The sequence below is a fragment of the Mirounga leonina genome, unplaced genomic scaffold, assembly GCF_011800145.1.
Source record: "Mirounga leonina isolate KUSES-001 unplaced genomic scaffold, KU_Mleo_1.0 Mir_114, whole genome shotgun sequence".
NCBI lineage: Eukaryota > Metazoa > Chordata > Mammalia > Carnivora > Phocidae > Mirounga > Mirounga leonina.
The window spans coordinates 21,935,379-21,955,717 of record NW_023270265.1 but is presented as its reverse complement, the minus strand read 5'-3'; the positions used below and the strand labels follow the sequence as shown (position 1 = coordinate 21,955,717).

At 40.9% G+C, this 20,339-nt stretch overlaps 1 protein-coding gene across 1 annotated transcript in view; it reads right to left on the bottom strand.

Annotated features, from left to right (window-relative positions):
• Positions 1-5,272: 5,272 nt before the first annotated feature.
• The window catches only part of LOC118024006 (cytochrome P450 2C41), a 30,115-nt gene continuing 15,048 nt past the window's right edge, over positions 5,273-20,339 (bottom strand). Inside the window, exons 6-9 of the mRNA XM_035025476.1 lie at positions 15,551-15,692; positions 15,206-15,393; positions 7,916-8,057; positions 5,273-5,643 (exon numbers count right to left, since the gene is read on the bottom strand). Of these exons, the coding sequence (XP_034881367.1) occupies positions 5,462-5,643; positions 7,916-8,057; positions 15,206-15,393; positions 15,551-15,692 (654 nt within the window). The 3' untranslated portion in view covers positions 5,273-5,461. The remainder of the gene's footprint in view (positions 5,644-7,915; positions 8,058-15,205; positions 15,394-15,550; positions 15,693-20,339) is intronic.

Genomic DNA, 20,339 nt, shown 5'->3' with positions numbered 1-20,339 from the left:
ACGGCTCCAAGGCAATTTCTTTCTTTCTTTTTTTTTTTTTTAAAGATTTTATTTATTTGAGAGAGAGAACACCAGAGAACTTGAGTACGAGCAGGGGGTAGGGGGAACAGGAGAAGGAGAAGCAGGCTCCCTGTTGAGCAGGGAGCCTGACGCAGGGCTCCATCTCAGGACCCCTGGATCATGACCTGAGCCAAAGGCAGATGCTTAACAGACTGAGCCACCCAGAGGCCCCCCAAGGCAATTTCTTTAAAAGAAATAAGAGCTAAGGACAGATTCACAGAAGACAAAGTGAAAAAATCAGAAGTAACTGATAACTATAGAAATGTGGCAAAAGACAGCACGAATCTGTATTATATCACTCCCTAAAATACATAAAAGTAAAAGAAGCTATTAGAGAATCATTATGCTGTTATTTGATATGCTCTGATTTTTAAAGGGAAAAAAACCATATTGGATTGGTAACTTAAATTCTGACATGGAGTTATCCTTCACAGATGGCCTTGTAATAATTTATATTGAGAGATTAGTGTGGGCAAAGTGCTTGGAACAGTGCCTGGCACATAGTAGCACTATACAAGTATTTATCATTCTACTATCATTTTCGAATTTCATTTGTTGTCTGCAAGCTGGCCTTGAACAAAAGTTTTCTTAAGTAGGATAGCCCACAATATGCTGTTAAAAAACGACAAGCTCTCTGTTCTGCAGGGAGCCTGCTTCTTCCTCTGCCTGCCGCTCCCCCTGCTTGTGCTCGCTGTCAAATAAATAAAATAAATTTAAAAATGCCCATTGGGGGTTTACTGAAGATATAGAGAGAGCAGATATAGACACACTGTCTGGGAGACTCAGAAAGGAAAGGAAGGAGTCTCATCCGTGTTGGGGGTCTGGGGTTTTTATTGGTGATTGTGGTGTGGTTCACGTGTCCTCTCAGGCATCCAGAAACTGGTCAGAACAAGGACAGGGTCCAGGTGTCCTTCATAAGTCACTCAGTCCCTGAAGCCAGGGGTCTTGGCATCATGGTGTTTGTGGAGTCAGTGGTTTTAGAGAACAACCCCACCTCATCACGCCTTAGATGTTACCTATTGTGCTGGACGACTCCAAAGAAATCACTAACTCCTTGATCTTTACAAGGAGGACAAACATAAGCATATGTGTAAGGTGGGGGTGCAGGTCCTAGCAAGAATACGAGCAGGAAAAGCTGCAAAGGGGAAAAAAATGGCTCTTTTTCATGAGGTCCCTTCAGTTTCCTGTCTTAAAATGACAACTATAAGCATAGGGTCAGACTAGATCAGAACAGATATAAGAAAAGGCTTACTTTCTGGAACTTGAAACACCTTCCCTTTTTGAAATGGCCTTAAACATCTTGCTCATCTGGGGGCATTGGGGCCTTCCAGTAAGAGCTGAGTTTACAGCTTAGTCAGTTTTGACAAACACCAACACCTGAGTAACCACATCCTATCAAGGTATAGAACAATCTCATCCCCGTGGAAAATTCCTTCATAGCAATCCCCCCTCCTCAGAAGCAACCACTGCTCTGGTTTCTTTTTTTTTTTTTTTAAGATTTTAAATAAAATAAAAAAAATAAAGATTTTATTTATTTATTTGACAGAGAGAGACACAGAGAGAGGGAACACAAGCAGGGGGAGTGGGACAGGGAGAAGCAGGCTCTCCTCTGAGCAGGGAGCCCGATGCGGGGATCGATCCCAGGACCCTGGGACCATGACCTGAGCTGAAGGCAGACGCTTAACGACTAAGCCACCCAGGCACCCCACTGCTCTAGTTTCTAGCACCATTAAATTAGCTTTACCTCATTTAGAACATCATAGAAGTAGACATTCCTGAATGATGAAATTGGCTCTTTGCAAACACCATACGAGAGGTCTTTTAAATTATCTTTAATAAAATTATCTTTATAAATGATTGAAGAAAGACTTCTAGTTTTGGAAGTCTACCTAGTTACTATGAGATTAGTCTCATAACTTAACCATCAAATGCGACCATATTCATAGAGCTGAGAAATAAGATGTGGGTATCCTATATCTAATAATCTTAGGGAAAATAATTACTGGGAAGTCTGGGTGTGATTTGCTTCTGTTTCTTTTTAAAGAAACGCTTCAAAAAAGATCAGTTTAATAAGCCTTGTTAAAAAACAAAATTCAGCGGCGCCTGGGTGGCTCAGCCGTTAAGCGTCTGCGCGTCTGCCTTCGGCTCAGGTCATGATCCCAGGGTCCTGGGATCGAGCCCCGCATCGGGCTCCCTGCTCAGAGGAGAGCCTGCTTCTCCCTCTCCCACTCCCCCTGCTTGTGTTCCCTCTCTCGCTGTGTCTCTCTCTGTCAAATAAATAAATAAAATCTTTAAAAACAAACAAAAAAACAAAATTCAACTGAATAAATTTGAAGATCTAATTGGCTTTATTAAATGATTTATGAATCAGGCAGCATCCCATCTAGCAAATAGATGACTCTCTAAGGAGATACACAAAATGGAAGGCTTTTTTAGAAGGAGGGTAGGGGAAGAGAGTTAATAGCAAAAAAAAAAAAAAAATGATTTTTGGGCGCCTGGGTGGCTCAGTTGGTTAAGCGACTGCCTTCGGCTCAGGTCATGATCCTGGAGTCCCTGGATTGAGTCCCACATCGGGCTCCCTGCTCGGCAGGGAGTCTGCTTCTCCCTCTGACCCTCTCATGCTCTATCTCATTCTCTGTCTCAAATAAATAAATAAAATCTTAAAAAAAAAAAAAATGATTTTTTTTGCTGAGCAAGGAGCCCAACGCGGGGCTCAATCCCAGGACTCTGGGATCATGACCTGAGCCGAAGGCAGACACTTAACGGATTATATACCTTAAACGGTCAGAGGAGTTGTGCAAATATGATTAAGTTCAGGATTTTATTTATTTATTTGAAAGAGAGAGCACACATGTGCCAGAGAGAGAGAGAGAGAGCATGAGCCGGGGTGGGAGAGTGGGTGGAGGGGTAGAGGGAGAGGAAGAAGCAGACTCTCCACTGAGCAGGGACTCCAATGTGCGGCTCCATCCCAGGATCCCCGGATCATGGCCTGAGTTGAAGTCAGATGCTTAACTGACTGAGCCACCTAGGTGCCCCTCTTCAGGATTTTAAAATGAGGAGGTTATCCTAAATTAGCCAGGTAGACGAAATGTAATCACATAGTCCTTAGGAGAGGGAGACAGGAAGATTAGAATAAGTACAAGAAAATAAGCAAGAAGATGGGACTGTTGGGAGGAAAGAGTCATGAGCCAAGGAACGCTGGCAGCATCTCAAAGCTGTAAAGGCAGGGAAATGGATCCTTTCCTAGAGCCTCAGAAGAAAGCAGCCTTGCCAGCACCTTGATTTTAGCCCACGAACACAGATATTGGACTTTTGAACTCCGGAATTATAAGTAAGTAGTAAATCTGTGTTGTTTTGAGCCACTGACTTGGTGGTCATTTGTTATAGCAGCATTAGGAAACTCATACAAATACTATCTACCCCCTAGGTTTATGAGCAAGGTTAATTAACATGAAATGTGCGAAGTGGCAAACACATTGTAAGGAGATTCAGAAGGTGAAGGATGGGGAATGTGATGATGGAGAAGAGTTTACAAGTTTCAATAAGAATCTCAGGGTAGGGGCGCCTGGGTGGTGCAGTTGGTTGACCATCCAACTCGTGGTTTTTGGCTCGGGTGGTGATCTCAGGGTCATGGGATCGAGCCCTGCGACAGGCGCTTGCTGAGTTCAGTTTGCTAAAGTTCCTCTCTCCCTCTGCCCCTCCCTGGCCCCCCCTCAAATAAATAAATTAATTAATTAAAAAAAAGAATCTCAGGGTAGGCTTCACAGAGAAGGTAACTTTAGAACACACACACAAATGTGTGGCACACACATTTGCTAATACTTCTGTTAAAATCTTTTCATATACCAATCAAGGTTTAAAGGAATATAATACAGTTCTAATTTGTACCTTTTATTTCTAAGATCTTTTCATGTATTTAGGAACCATTTCATTTCCTTTTCTGTAATCTGTCCATTCATTTGCCCATGTTTTTATTATTTAGAATTTTCCATGGCATATTGTATAGTAGAAAAACAGCAAGTTGTAGAATATTATGTGTTATTATGAGGCCAAAGGTAAAGAATCATTTTTAATTTCATGTGTATATATAATATATATTATGTGTGAATATATACTTTGGACATATATTAGTTTATGTATACCTATCCTCATACGTTATCTTAAAAATGCATGCCAAAGTATAAAAAGTTTTCTCTAGGAGATGAGCTGGCAGAAGGTAGTAGGTGATGCTCATTTTATACACTTAAACACATAAGAAAAAAAATGATGGAAATTATTTGACTGGTATAAGATGTCTAGTTGTCTATGTTTTAGATAAAGACTTTAGGATCATAGCATCACACAGCCATCACACTTGTGTTAGGTATAAAACAATGTGCTGGAAAGTAGAAAAAAGACTATCTAGTGATGGCCCCAGGGATTTTGTTCTAGGTCAGAGAGCAAAGAATGACCCTTAGAAGATTTGATTAGCAATATGAAAGCATACGTTAATACCTGACTCTAAGTTTGAAACAAACTCATACCAACATGTCAAATCTTTGGTGTTCAAAGTGACACCAAAGCAGAGAAATGAATTCTAACACGGATTATTCCTTACCCCCATTGCTGAAATTCTATTACACGGCTCCTGGACACAACTTTTCTCACTTTTAAATCCAAACCTCAAGTAACTGTAGGTGACACTGAGCCAAGAGAGCTTTCCTGCCCTCTCCCCCGTTGCCCCTCTCTGTGCTTATCATTACGAGGACAGCATGGTGTGGCCTCTTTGGACTCTATTTTCTTCCATATCTTACCTGTATTATGCAAAAAAGAAGGAAAGTCTAAAAACTGGCTCAGCAAATAATAAGGCTTTCCATTTACAACATGCAGAGGACAAATGACTGTGTGTTAGCGTATACTAATCATTTGGTTTTGTTCCATGGTGATAACATGGTAATAGCTCAATATTAGATAAGTATATGTGGTGGCAAATACAAGTGTTATAGAGTATAAACAACAGCACAGCATGTGTACAATGAAATTCTGGAAACTTTGCTCTTTTTTTTTTTTTTTTAAAGATTTTATTTATTTGAGAGAGTGAGCGAACGAGAGAGTGAGCACAAGCCGGAGAGGAGGAGAGGGAGAAGGGAGCTGAGCAGGGAGCCCAAAGTGGGGCTCGGTCACAGGACTCCAGGATCATGACCTGAACTGAAGGCAGACATTAAACTGGCTGAGCCACCCAGGCGCCCCTGGAAACTTTCCTTTAATGGAGGTTGGATGTTCACTGGGTATGAAGGGACTGGGGAAGTAGGAGATGAGGTCAGAGAGTGTATCCCCAGCAGTGAGAAGGAGGTGAATGATGCCCCATAGGAGGAGGAGTCACAGACACCAGCACAGGGGCAGGCAGATGGTCTGCCCTTCCTCACATGGGAATGAAGCACACCTGGTAGGGGGGTGGGACATGGCCAAACCCACTGGCAATAGGGGTGGTATCAATGTCCTTTGGGTCAACCAGAGATTTCAGGGTAAATTTCTGTAAAATGGTGGTCAGGAATAAAAACAGCTCCATTCGGGCCAGTCCTTCTCCCATGCATACTCGTTTTCCTGAAAATAACAAACACAAGGGATCTGTTCCTTGAACACTACGTTTCGAACTGCAACAAGAAGTATGCCAAAAGAAGTATCTGATGAATGACTGAACTGATGGAGAGCTGGAAGGAAGGTTAGAGGGGCAGCTGGATAGAAGGATGGAAATGCTTGCTATTTATCTAGTGTCTTGACAGGAACCCTTCATTCAACAAATATCTATTGAGTATCAGGCCTACATCAAGCATTCATTATGTATTTCCACATTACAACTGCTCTCTTCACATTTCCAGTTTCCATACATCTTTGTAGAAACACGCCCACTTGTCCAAGTGCTTTGGAGGAAGAAGGACTAAGAGAAGGGAATTCATATATCTGTGTCAAAGATTTTTTTTCCTTCATGTGATTTCAAAAGCACATGTCTAAATGTGTCACTCTCTCACTTTAAAATATTCAGTGTGTCCCTGATCTGTCCTATGAGGTGAGGTCAAATGGGTGGAACTGACCCTCCACATTCTGTACCCAGTCTGACGTTCCCTATCCCTCCTTCCATCCTCCATACCCTCTACTCTCGGTTCTAGCCATACCCAATCTTCATCAATCTCCAACACACCATGACATTTCCAGCTTTATTTCATGCTGTTTCCTTTGGTTAAGGTGCACTTCTCTTGTACTTCTTTCAGGACCTAAGTCTCATGTCATTTCCTCTCCATAATCCTTATGATCCCCTCTGGCAGTAGAGTCTTGCCTTCTCTGGGTTTCCTCAGCATCTATTCACTCTTCAATTAAAGCATAGATCCTCACCTTGAATCATAGTTTTCTGTTTATTTCTTTTTCTAACATGCTAAAATGTGCATTCCGTGTAGTGAAGGCTCAGTCCTTGACATCTTGGTATGTACAGTGCAAGACCCAAAGCAGGCATCAAAAGCCATCAGATAAATGAAGGGGACTCCATCGCCAGAGACTCAGCACACACTATAGATGTGGAGACGCAATATCCAAGATACATGATCCTGAGTGGAGGACAATCAGGTGCCTTGGAACCACTGCAGGGCATTCTGCCACTTTCCCAAGGTTTCCTTGATGCTGTGGTTAGTTGGCAGGTTCTGACCTCCTCAATCTATAGAAATGTCCTGCTCCTATGGTCCACTTTGTAAAAGCACCCCGTCCCCCTCTTCTTTCCCCCACTCCCTGTCCCCTGTGAGGCAGCTCAAATTCCTTTTCTGCTGTTAGAATGTGCTTATTCCAGTATAAACTCTGCCTCACTGTGGAGTATGAGTGAGCAGGAAGCAGGCAGCTTCCTCTTCTGTCTCCTGAGCAGCCTGGGCTTTCCTCTCCCACAACACTAGTCTAATGATCTGTTTACTAATCTGCTTCCCTAACTAGAGTGTTACCCCTTTAGTGTCCACGCTGTGCTTGTGGATGCCTGTCACCCCAGAGCTCACTCTGGGGAGTGAGGGATATCATATAGAAGATAATTTTTTTTTTTAAGATTGTATTTATTTATTTGAGAGAGAATACTAGCGGGAGGCAGGGGAGGGCAGAGGGACAAGCAGGTCCCCACTGAGTGGGGAGCTTGATGCAAGGCTTAATCCCAGGACCCTTAGATCATGACCTGAGCCAAAGTCAGACACCTAACCGACTGAGCCACCCAGGCGACCCACATAGAAGACATTTAACTCAGGGGGCCCTGGGTGGCTCAGTCAGTTAAGTGGCTGCCTTCAGCCCCCATCATGATCCCATCAGAGTCCTGGGATCAAGCCCCGCATTAGGCTCCCGGCTCTGTGGGAATCTGCTTGTCCCTTTGCCTGCCCTCCCCATCCCCCACCCCCACCCTGCTCAGCAGGGAGCCTGCTTCTCCTTCTCGCTCTGCCACTCCCCTTGCTTGTGCCTCTCTCTCTCTTTCTCTCTCAAATAAATAATTTTTTAAAAAGATACTTAACTCAAAGTTGAGGAGTTATATACCTTTCTCGTGGCCAGTGAGTAAAGTCTAAATGAGTTTCAGCTGCTGCTAAGAGAAGCTCTTGGTAGCTTAGTGATATATATAGAGGCAGAATTCAATGAACCTATTCTCTTTCTCACTTTGGAAAAACTGGGTCACCCAGCCAAAGTTCCAATAATAACGATGTATGCTGAGTGGGGGAAAATGCATGGGCATTAGGAGTGATGCTTTTGGTCATGGACAAAGAACAATTCTACCCACCCCAGGGCAGGCACAATGTAGGTTTCAACTGATCCCCCCCAAAATATTTTGTCCCCTTCAGCACCTAAGGAATTTAATTTTTATTACCTGCTGAGAAAGCCACGAAATGGTCACTCTTCTTAAAGTTGCCGCTATCATCCAGGAAGTGGGCAGGGTCAAATATCTCTGGGTTGGGGAATTCTTGGTCATCATGGAGCACAGAAGTCAGTGATGTTAATATGGTTGTGCCCTGGAATGAACAGATGAAGATAAACTGGGTTATAAATTATAGAAGTTGTAGAGCTGGAAGAAATGTGGCAAATCACTTAGTTCAGGGGCGCCTGGGTGGCTCAGTCGTTAAGCGTCTGCCTTTGGCTCAGGTCATGATCCCAGGATCCTGGGATCGAGCCCCACATCGGGCTCCCTGCTCAGTGGGAAGCCTGCTTCTCCCTCTCCCACTCCCCCTGCTTGTGTTCCCTCTCTCGCCGTGTCTCTCTCTGTTAAATAAATAAATAAAATCTTAAAAAAAAAAAAATCACTTAGTTCAATCTTTTGATATTTATGTGAGGAATCCCTTCCAAAGAAGGACAGTGGCATTTCCAGCCAGACAGACCAAGTAATAAACCGGGATAAGATTAAGACCAGTGCTAGTCAGGATGCTAATATGGCTTCCAATAGGGTCTGAATCCCCTCCACTGATCACAGTGTTTGGACACTTGTATCTGTCTCACTCCCTGCTCTATTTCATCGCTTCGGTTTTCATACATCTCACGTGGATTATGGTTTAAAATGGAAGCGTCTAGGGGTGCCTGGGTAGCTCAGTCAGTTGAGTGTCCCACTCTTGGTTTCGGCTCAGGTTGTGATCTCAGGGTGGTAAGATGGAACCCCATTTCTGGCTCCACAGAGTCTGCTTGGGATCCTCTCTCTCCCTCTGCCTCTCCCTTTGCTCTTCCTCCTGCTCGTGCGCTCTCTCTCAAATAAATAAATAAAAAAAAATCTTATAAATAAATAAATAAAATGGAAGCCTTTGTTGGCTCTTGAAAAGTCAGGAGTATTTGGAATCTGTTCCTAGGGCTTTTAAAAACAGAGGTTTGATCTGGTTTGAAATGACTCTGGTGGAGCACCTGGCTGGCTCAGTCAGTAGAGCATGAGACTTTTGATATTGAGGTTGTGCGTTCACACCCCATACTGGGCATAGAGGTTACTTAAAAAAATGACTGGTAAATCTATGCAGACAGAAACAGATTAGTGGTTGTCAGGGGCTGAAGAGAGGGAGGGAGGGAGAGGGAGGGAGGAGTGGGGAATGACTGCTTGATGGGTAAGGGATCTCCTTTTGGACTGATGAAAATGTTCTGGAACTAGACAGTATCTATGGCTGCACAACACAGTGACTGTACTAAGCTTCATTGAATTGTGCACTTAAAATACCTAAATGGTAACTTTTATGTTCTGTATATTTTACCACAGTAAAAAAGGAAAATTGGGGGCACCTGGGTGGCTCAGTTGGTTAAGTGACTGCCTTTGGCTCGGGTCATGATCCCAGAGTTCCAGGATCGAGTCCCACATCGGGTTCCCAGCTCAGCAGGGAGTATGCTTCTCCCTCTGACCTTCTCCCTTCTCATGCTCTCTCTCTCTCTCTCTCTCTCAAATAAATAAATAAAATCTTAAATAAAAAAAAAAAGAAAATTTGCTCAAGAGAAAAAAATGACTTCTTTGACAATATGACAAATACAGTAACAAGTAATGAGTATTTATCTTTGGGATGCAATTTGTTTCTCTTAATTTACAAAAGGGGTGGCACCTGGGTTGCTAGGTTGGTTGGACGTCCAACTTTGGTTTCGGCTTGGGTCATGATCTCAGGGTTGTGGGATTGAGCACCATGTTGGGTACCATACTCAGCACGGAGTCTGCTTGTCCCTCTCCCTTTGATCCTCCCCCCCACTTGCACACTCTCTCTCACTCTCTCTCAAATAATTTCTTTTAGTGCGGGGGCGGGCACCAGGTAGCTCAGTCAGTTAAGCATCTGACTCTTGATTTAGGCTCAGGTCATGATCCCAGGGTGGTGAGATTGAGCCCGGCATTGGGCTCCACTCTCAGCAGGTAGTCTGCTTGAGATTCTCTCTCTCTCCTCTCCCCTCTCCCCACTCTTCCCACTCACACTCTGTCTCTCTAAAATAAATAAATAAATAAAATCTTTAAAAAAATAAAAATAAAAATGTGGAGGAACTCTTTGTTATAGATGAATCCTAGCTATACATAGATACACACACACACAAACATGCCCCAATAATAAAATTTAAAAACTTATCATTTTTATCAAGTAAAGATCATTAATTAATGCTAAAACTGTCAGATCAATGATTTGGGAAACAAGATATTTACAAGGTCTTAAAGTACCATGCCACAGATTTTTTTATTAATTACCTATGAAAAATAGAACCCCAACAACAGAGAATTATGGCAGATACCTCCTTCATAAGTCAGTACCTTAGCATCACCAATAGTGGTATAAATTGATATTACACATCTCCAGCCAAAATGTGATGTAGTGGGACATACACGATATCACCTATGTAATTTTTTTCCCCAAAACACAGAATTGAAATCTAATCTCAAAAATGAAAACAAAAACCACACCAAACCAGACTGAGAAATATTCCACATGACAACTGTCCTGGACTCTTCAAAACTGTCAGTGTATTGAAATGAAACAAATAAAGGAAACGTAAATGTTCTTTATAAAAAGGGCCTAAAGAGACAGATAATCAAATTATATACATATTCCTTGATTAGCTACTAGATGCCCCCTCAAAAAAAGCTATTAAAGAGTATCTTAGGATGCATGAAAAAATGTAATTACAGGCTATATGTTAGATAAAATTATTGTATACATGATCATTCCTTGAGTGTGAATGCTGTTATTGCTGTGCAGGAAGCCCTCATTCTTAGAAGATAGATACTGAAGTATTTAGAAGTGAGGTAGATTGATGGACATAGGTAGATATGCACTTAATATCTAGATGTATACACATTTTCATATATATTATTTATATATACATAAAACATTACATAGTCATTGTGTGTGTGTGTTTAAAGGCTATTTAGATTTTTTACCTTTTTAAATTAAAAATTGGAAGGAAATTCCATCCTCTGTTTATCATATTTAAGGTCTATAATTTTGTTTTCAAAATTGCCTTATATATTTTAAGACAAGTAGTATGTGAAAATGTTACTTTAAGAAAAAGCTAGTATATTTTCAGTAAATTATGCTGGGACAAGTGGATATCCATAACAACAAAAAAAGTTCCTACTTCACACTATAAGTAAAAATGAACTTTAAATGGATCACAGACCTAAATAGAAAAGCTAAGAGTATAAGACTTGTAGAAGAAAACATAAGGGCAAGTATTTGGGAACTTGTGTTGGCAACAAATTTTTCAGATAGGACACAAAAGCACAAGTCAAAAGAGAAAAAAATTGATAAATTGGACTCCATCAAAATTCAAAACTTCTGCCCTTTGAAAGACATTCTTTGAAAGCTAAAGAAAGGAAAGAAAAAAAAAAAAAAACCAACAGATTGAGAGTGAATGTTAGCAACACCTACATGTGATACAAGACTTGCATGCAAAATATATAAAGGATTGCAATAATTAAATCAGGAAAATGACCCAATAAAAAATAGGAATAATAATTTCAGCACTCTACCAAAGAATATATGTGAGTGGTCAATCAGCACATGAAAAGAAGTGAAACATCATTATCCATCCAGAAAAGAGAAGTAAAACAAAATGTGGTATCACCACACAACCCCTTCTAGTATCTAAAATTTAAAAAGGGGTGCCTGGGTGGCTCAGTTGGTTAAGCGACTGACTTCCGCTCGGGTCATGATCCTGGAGTCTCAGGATCGAGTCCCGCATTGGGCTCCCTGCTTGTCGGGGAGTCTGCTTCTCCCTCTGACCCTACCCCTTCTCATGCGTGCTCTCTCTCTCATTCTCTGTCTCTCAAATAAATAAATAAAATCTTAAAAAAATAAAAAATTGGGCGCCTGGGTGGCTCAGTTGGTTAGGCGACTGCCTTCAGCTCAGGTCATGATCCTGGAGTCCCTGGATCGAGTCCCGCATCGGGCTCCCTGCTCGGCAGGGAGTCTGTTTCGTCCTCTGACCCTATCCCCTCTCATGTGTTCTCTCTCTCTAATTCTCTCTCTCTCAAATAAATAAAATCTTTAAAAAAAATAAAAAATAAAAAAATAAAAATAAATAAAAAATTAAAATTAAAATAAAATAAAATTTAAAAAGACCAACCAGGGAAAGTGGTGGAGGGGGCCTAGAGCAACTGGAACTCTCATACGTTGCTAGTGGGAAAGTAAAATGTCACAGCCACATTTAGAAAACAGTTTGATGGTTTTTTATAAACAGTTAAGCAAAGCACTGACCCAAAAGAAAACAAAATTTATGTCCACACTAAAATCTGTATGCAAATGTTCACAGCACCTTTATTCAAATGGCCCAAAACTGGAAACAACCCAAATATCCATCAATCAGTGAATGGATAAACAATTTGTGGCTCTCGATATGATGAAAACTACTCATCAAAACAAGCAACAAACTAATGGTACATGTGATAACAAAGATAAATCTCAAACACATTCCGCCACATAAAAAAGACATTATATTGATTACAAAGGCTTATGCTGATTACAAATTATACTACTTTTATGTCACATTCCATTATGTTGCATTCTTTAAAAGGCAAAACCATAGAACCAAAAGTACATCACTGGTTACCAAGGGTTGAAACTGGGGGAGGTGGATTGACTGTAAAAGGAGAATGAGGGAAATTTTTGAGATGATAGAAATGTTTTATATCTTAGTTGTAGTGCTAGTTACGTGACATCATATATTGATCAAAACTCACTAGACTTTACCCTTAAAAATATGAATTTTATTTGGTATAACTTATTGTTTCTGTATAATGTCTCTGTTCCTTTCTGGCCTATGTTACTTTTGGGCTCTATCTTTGTGTAAAGGATCCCTTTTAACATTTAATATTTCTTGCAGGCCTGGTTTAGTGCTCACAAATTCTTTTAGTTTCTAATTTAGCACCCCGAATATATCATGCTAGTCCTTTCTGGCCTGCCAGGTCTCTGTGGAGAGGTCTGCTGCCAGTCTAATGTTTCTACCCTTGTAGACCTCTTGTCCCGAGCTGCTTTCAGGATTTACTCTTTGTCTCTGAGATTTGCAAGTTTCACTATCATATGTCAGGATATTGACCTATTTCTATTGATTTTGAGGGGGGTTCTCTGTGCCTCCTGGACTTGAATGCCTGTTTCCTTCCCCAGATTAGGGAAGTTCTCCACTATAATTTGCTCCAATATATCTTCTGCCCTCCTCTCTCTCTTTCTCTCTCCCCCTTTCCTCTTCTTCTGGGATCCCAATTATTCTAATATTGTTTCGCTTTATGGTATCACTTATCGCTTGAATTCTCCCCTCGTGCTTGAATTCTCCCCTCGTGATCCAGTAGTTGTTTCTCTCTCTTTTTCTCAGCTTCTTTATTCGCCATCATTTGGTCTTCTATATCACTAATTCTCTCTTCTGCTTCATTTATCCTAGCAGAGCCTCTATTTTTTTTATTGCATCTCATTAATAGCCTATTTGATTTCAACTTGAATAGATTTTAGTTCTTTTCTTTCTCTAGAAAGGGATTCTCTACTGTCTTCTATGCTTTTTTCAAGCCCTGCTAGTATCTTTAAATTGCCATTCTGAACTCTAGTTCTGACATCTTACTTATGTCCATAATGATTAGGTCCCTGGCAGTCAGTACTGCCTCTTGTTCTCTTCTTTGATGTGAGGTTTTCTGTCTTGTCATTCTTGCAGAAAGTGGTTGCTTTTCTATTTGTAGAGTTGCACCTATTCTTTTGGGTCTCTGGTTGAGTTCACAGGTGTTCAGAATGATTTTATAGCTATCTAGCTGAATTCCTGGGACCAGACGAAACTAAGGTCTCCTACTCCTCCGCCATCCTGGACTATCTCTCCTCAAAGCTGTTTTTTCAACCATTTCAAAGTTATATGTAGGAGGACTATTTTAGCCTTTCCTTATTTTTCTACTTTAGCCCATAAAATATGAACATTTGTCTTCTTGAAAGATTAAGTACACAATCCTTCATCTGAAACCCCTGGGGCCTAATGCATTTTCAAATTCAGAATTGTTTGACTTGTTAGAAAAATATTATGATGTATATACCATAAATTTTAAAATACTCCCAATAATGTGGTATCATATAATCAAATACATTGATACTACTTTTTTTTTTTTTTTTTTTAGATTTTAAGTAATCTCTACACCCAACGTGGGGCTTAAATTTACAAACCCAAGATCAAGAGTTGCAGCTCTATTGACTGAGCCAGCAGGTTGCCCCCACACTGATATTTCTTTATTAAAACATGAATAGTCACATAAAGAGGCCTCAATAAGGAATAAAAATAGATTTATTTCAGTTCAAGTAAGGTTTTGGTCATCGAATGAAATGGCACAAACTTATTTTTATTTTTAAAATTTTTAGTATTGCAGAACTAAGGATGGTTTTAAGATAAGGATTTAAGTATTACAGAAAAAACCTTAGATCAGTCCTATCCAATACAGTGGCCTTGAGTGATCCATGGTTACTTAGATTTAAATTAAAGCTAATTGTAAGTATATGAAATGTAAAGTTTAAATATTAATTATTAAAACAAAAATTAAACCAGATCACAGAACTGTGTACATGGAAATTATAAATCCATAAATTATTAATAATGGTAAGTGAATTTGTAAAAGTTGTTAGATATAAAGTCATCAAAATAAAAAAATCAATTATATTTCCATATACCAAAAAAGTAGAAAAGGCATTTAAAAAAATTATACAATTTATAATAACATAAAAAATATCATTTATCTAGGAAAAACCTAAAAGATGTACAAGCCACTGCACTGAAAACAATATTGAAAAATTTAAAGAAAGCCCAAATAAATTGGGAGAATATACCATATCCCTGAAAGATTCAACATTCCAACATGTCATTTGTTTTCAAATTAATTTACTATCACCCTGATAAAAACCATTGCCAAGTGCTTTGGATAACTGACAAATTAATACTAAAATTTATTTGGAAATGTAAATAGCTAAGAGAAACCAAAACAATATTAAAGAAATAGAACAAATTTGGAAGACTTACACAGCCCGATATCAAAACCTATCATAAAAATGTATAGCCTCAAACTGGAAACAGCACAAAATCCTTTAAGCTGTCACATGTATGATTTTTGCATTCTCTCATCCATATTGGTAGAGGATTGAAACCATACTGTGAATATGAGAACTTAAAGAGCACTGAAATTAGGTGTAGGAGAGACACATCTTACCTTGGGGATGACATAGTTTCTGAATTTAATGTCACAGGTCACTGCATGAAGCAGGTTGTTTGGGACAAGGTCAATGTATCTCTGGATCTCATGCAATACTGCATTCGTGTAGGGCATGCGGCTCCTGTCTTGCATGCAAGGGGTCTGGTGTCTGCCAATTACACGGTCAATCTCTTCCTGGACTTTAGCTGATAAAACACAAATGAGACTGATGAAAAAAGAAACAAATGCATATACATTTACATGCCAATTCAGGTTATATGAACACTTTGAAGGTGTTCCAACATCATTATAAACATCAGTTATATGTCCAGAAGTACACCCTGCCCTCCATGCTGGCCATACCTGTGACTTTTGGGTGCTTCAGCAGTATCAGAAGACCATATCGTAGGGTGGTGCTTGTTGTCCCTGTCCCAGCTGCAAACAAATCAGCTGCAGTGTTTATCAAGTTTTCAGAAGTAAACTCCAACTGCTCATTGTACTTTTCCTAGGAATTATTTGATGCAATTATTTGCTGCTTTGCCAGCATATGTAATTACAATAAATCTAAAATAACACATGTTATAAAGTTAATCAAACTTAGAAACTAGAGAGTGCAGTGTTAAAATAACAACAATTGTATGGCATGGCAAATTGTATGGATTAGTTGACCCAATCTTCATTTCCTATTCCCTTACCCCTTGCTTGCCTACAAATTCCATTTCCTAGCCTCTTTTGCAACTACACTGGCAAACAACCGATTTCTTACCAATGGCCCATTTTTTTTCCTAAAGATTTTAATCTATTTATTTGAGAGAGAGCATGAGAGAGCGAGCACATGAGGGGGGGGGAGGGAGAGGGGAGAGGAAGAAGCAGACTCCGCACTGAGCAAAGAGTCCAATGTGGGGCTCGATCCCAGGACCCTCAATCCCTGAAGGCAGCTACTTAACTGACTAAGCCACCTAGGTGTCCCCAATGGCCTATTGATGTCACTTTCTTTCCTTTTTCTTACTACATGTCTACACAGATATGTTGGTGGAGGCACTGTAGACATCATCTTGAAACATGATGAACATGAAGCCTACACGGTAATAATGCTAAAGAAAAATGGAAGGCACCCGAGTCCATGATACTTCAGGGCTACTGTACAAGTCCTGGACGGCCCAACATGAGATTCTCTATACCTGAGATAAATAAACCCACTATTTCTTTAAAACATTGTTAATTGGGTTTTCTTTTGTTGGTAGGCAAACCAATCCTAACTGATAGAAATGAGTAAATTAGGGCCGTATCTTAAAAAATGGTATAAGCCAGGATCAAGAGTTTGCAATACTCTTCTTCTGTTATAGAATTTATGTGGATTCTATATTGCCTAAAAACTCATTATGAAGTTGAAAATGTGCAAAAGCTAACATGGCAGCACATCCTAGAACAGACTGTAGTGAGAATGGATTTACAAAGACAAATGGGGGCCAGCCGCTATGGTATTCCAGATGTAAGGTAGGAGGCAGTTTGGTCTAGGAAACAAGTACAGGAATTAATGCAGATACACAGAAGAAATATTACAGACATGAAGACAGAAAGTTTGGGCATTAACTGCCCATAAGGGATGAAGGAGACTGTAGGAGTAAGGCAAATGCTGAGAATAAGAGACTGAATAGAGATCTCATAAATTTTACGTAGGAAGAATAAAAGCACCTCACAAGGACAACTAACTAAAGTTGGTTTAAGGTAAGAGTGACACAAAATTGAAAACAATGGGGCCACTTGAAATACTGACTATGCAGGTCACTAAAATACAAAACAAAACAAAACAAAACAACCAAAACCAAAAACAAAACCTTCCTATCCAGTCCTCTAGGCCAACATTAGTTTAATAAGGTTCTTACAATCCCCAAGTGACCTGTGGCATGCCTAACATGTCATCAACTCCATTAAGACAGGCTTAATCTCAATAGCTGTACTTGCTAGACCCACTGGTAACATCAACGTCACACACTGTTCTAACCTTTCCAACCCAAAATTACTCTAAGGCCAGGAAAAAGAGTAGGGCACTTATAAACCATTATTAGCATTTCTTTTTTTTTTTAAGATTTATTTATTTATTTATTTGAAAGAGAGAGAACGAGAGAGAGAGAGAGAGCACATGAGAGGGGGGAGGGTCAGAGGGAGAAGCAGACTCCCTGCTGAGGAGGGAGCCTGATGTGGGGCTCAATCCCGGGACTCCAGGATCATGACCTGAGCTGAAGGCAGTTGCTTAACCAACTGAGCCACCCAGGCGCCCCCCATTATTAGCATTTCTATCTGTTGAAGTGAATTTGAAGAATCAGTGTTTACATACACATAGCTTATCAATTTTAGCCAATTTTATGCCTAAGTTTTCTTCTAAGAGTTTTATATTACATTTAGGTCTTTGATCCACCATACTTCCTCCCAAGATTAAATATAAAATTATCATATGACCTAGCAATTCTACCACCAGGTATACACCCAAGAGAAATTAAAACATAGGTATACACAAGGGGCGCCTGGGCGGCTCAATCATTAAGCGTCTGCCTTCGGCTCAGGTCATGATCCCAGGGTCCTGGGATCAAGCCCCACATCAGGCTCTCTGCTCAATGGGGAGCCTGCTTCTCCCTCTCCCACTCCCCTGCTTGTGTTCCCTCTCTCGCTGTGTCTCTCTCTGTCAAATAAATAAATAAAAAAATAAATAAAGCATAGGTATACACAAAAACTTGCACACAAATGTCCATAGATGCGTTATTCATAAGAGCCAAAAAGCCAGGGGTGCCTGGGTGGCTCAGTGGGTTAAGCATCTGCCTTTGGTTCAGGTCATGATCCCAGGGTCCTGGGATCGAGCCCAGAATTGGGCCCTTCTCAGCAGGGAGCCTGCTTCTCCCTCTCCCTCTGCCTCTCCCCCTGGATTGTGCTCTCTCAATCTCTCTCTCAAATAAATAAATAAAATCTTTAAAAAAAAGCCCAAACCCAGAAACAATCAAAATGTCCATCAATCAAGGAGTGGATATATAAAATATGGTATTTCCACTCTGGAATATCATTCAAGCACGTAGAGGAATGAAGTGAAAGAAGCTAGAACAAAAGACCACATACTGTATAATTCCATTAATATGAAACACCCAGAATAGCAAATCTATAGAGACAAAGTACAGTAGTGATGCCTGAAAGCTGGAGGGCTTTGGGGACAGTGGAGATGACTACTCAAGCTTATGGGGCTTCTTTTGAGGGTGATGAAAACGTTTGGTAATGGATTGTGGTGGTGGTTGCACAACTCTGTAAATACACAATTACTGAATTATACTTGAAATGTGGGAAGGGTGTGGCAAGTGAATTATACTCAGTGAACATATTAAAAACAAGAAAAAAGGAATAACAAGCTAGAATCTAAATACTCTAATGAATTCCAGAGTAACAATGCAGTTTTTAAATATACTATTAAGGAAATACTGTTAATTGATATATGAGAGATGTCAGAGCCCAAGATCATTGGAGAAGCTTCCTAGCATTAAGGAAATCCCTCACAATATGTGCAAAATACAAAAACATTCATATAGGTGCATTCTTCTGGGAAGGTGTCCACACTTTGTGTGTGTTTCAATAAAACTTTATTTATAAAAACAGGTGACTTTTGCAAGTCTTTGATCTAAATAAAAGTGTGAGGGGAACAGAGTTGGCAAGCCACCATCATTTTTTAATATTACATAAAAACAACAAAAGAGGGAGCTCTTTGAAGTTAGAAAAATATTCCTAAACCACACAATTCCCTTTAAAAGTTCCAGAAAACTAATTTCACATAAAAATAAACAGAAAATTAAGGTAAAATCTCATAAAAAGCTATTATTAAAAAAAAAAAAAAGAGGGGTGCCTGAATGGCTCAGTCAGTGAAAGCATCTGCCTTCAGCTCAGATCATGATGCCAGGCTCCTAGGATCAAGCCCACACTGGGCTCCCCACTCAGTGGGGAGTCTGCTTCTCCCTCTGCCCCTCCCCCCAATCGTGCTCTCTCTCTCTCTTTCAAATAAATAAAATCTTTAAAAAAAAAAAAGAGCAGAATAACATTTTGCCCACAAAACAGCTCAAATTGTAACCTACTATTTTATTTTTTAAGTAAACTCTACACCCAGAGGAGGAGCAAGATGGTGGAGGAGTAGGAGACCTAAATTTCGTCTGGTCCCAGGAATTCAGCTAGCTAGCTATCAAACCATTCTGAACACCTACAAACTCAACAGGAGATCAAAGAAAAGAAAAGCAGCAACTCTCTGAACAGAAAAGCGACCACTTTCTGGAAGGTAGGACAGGTGGAGAAGTGAATCCAAGGCGATATTCAGAAGATAGATGGTGGGGGAGGGGCCTCCGTCAGCTGCTACCGGCAAGGGATAGAGCAACAGAGCATAAAATCGGAACTTTTAGAAGTCGGCTCCACTGAGGGATGTCGCTTCAGTGGCTAAGCACGGGGTGGAACCCTCGCTGGGACAGTGTGGTCTCAGGACCCTCGGGGTCACAGAAAGACCGGGGGTGCCTGAGTGCGGCAGAGCGCCCAAGTATCGGAATGGGGAAGCCGGCTGCAAAGACAGAGCCGAGGTGCAGGCTCTCAGCTCGAGGTGGCCATAAACCGTGATCCACAGCACAGTCGGGCCACTGCTCCTCCAGCAGGGACCCAACAAGCGGCAGATCCGGGGATACCCCCCTTCCTCACCTGGGCAGAGCAGCGTGGGAGCACACCGCAGGAATCTGCTGGGTTTGGAGACTCCAAATGGGGTCATGAGCCAGAGATAGAAATGCTTGGTCACAGGCCAGGTGAGCATGGAGTGCGGCTGGAGACCGGGGAGACGGGAGTGACTGACTGCTTTTCTCTGGGGGCGCACTGAGGAGTGGGGCCCTGAGTTCTCGGTTCCTCTGGGGCCAGAGATTGGGAGGCCGCCATTTTCACTCTTGTCCTCCAAAGCTGTATGGAAAGCTTGCAGGGAACAAAAGCTCCCGAGAGCAAACCTGAGCAGATTACTTAGCCCAGCCCTGGCAAGGGTGGGGCAATTCCAGCCCCGGCAAAGACATTCGGGAACCACGGCAACAGGCCCCTCCCCCAGAAGATCAGCAAGAACAGCCAGCCAAGACCAAGTTTACTGATCAGTGAGAACTGC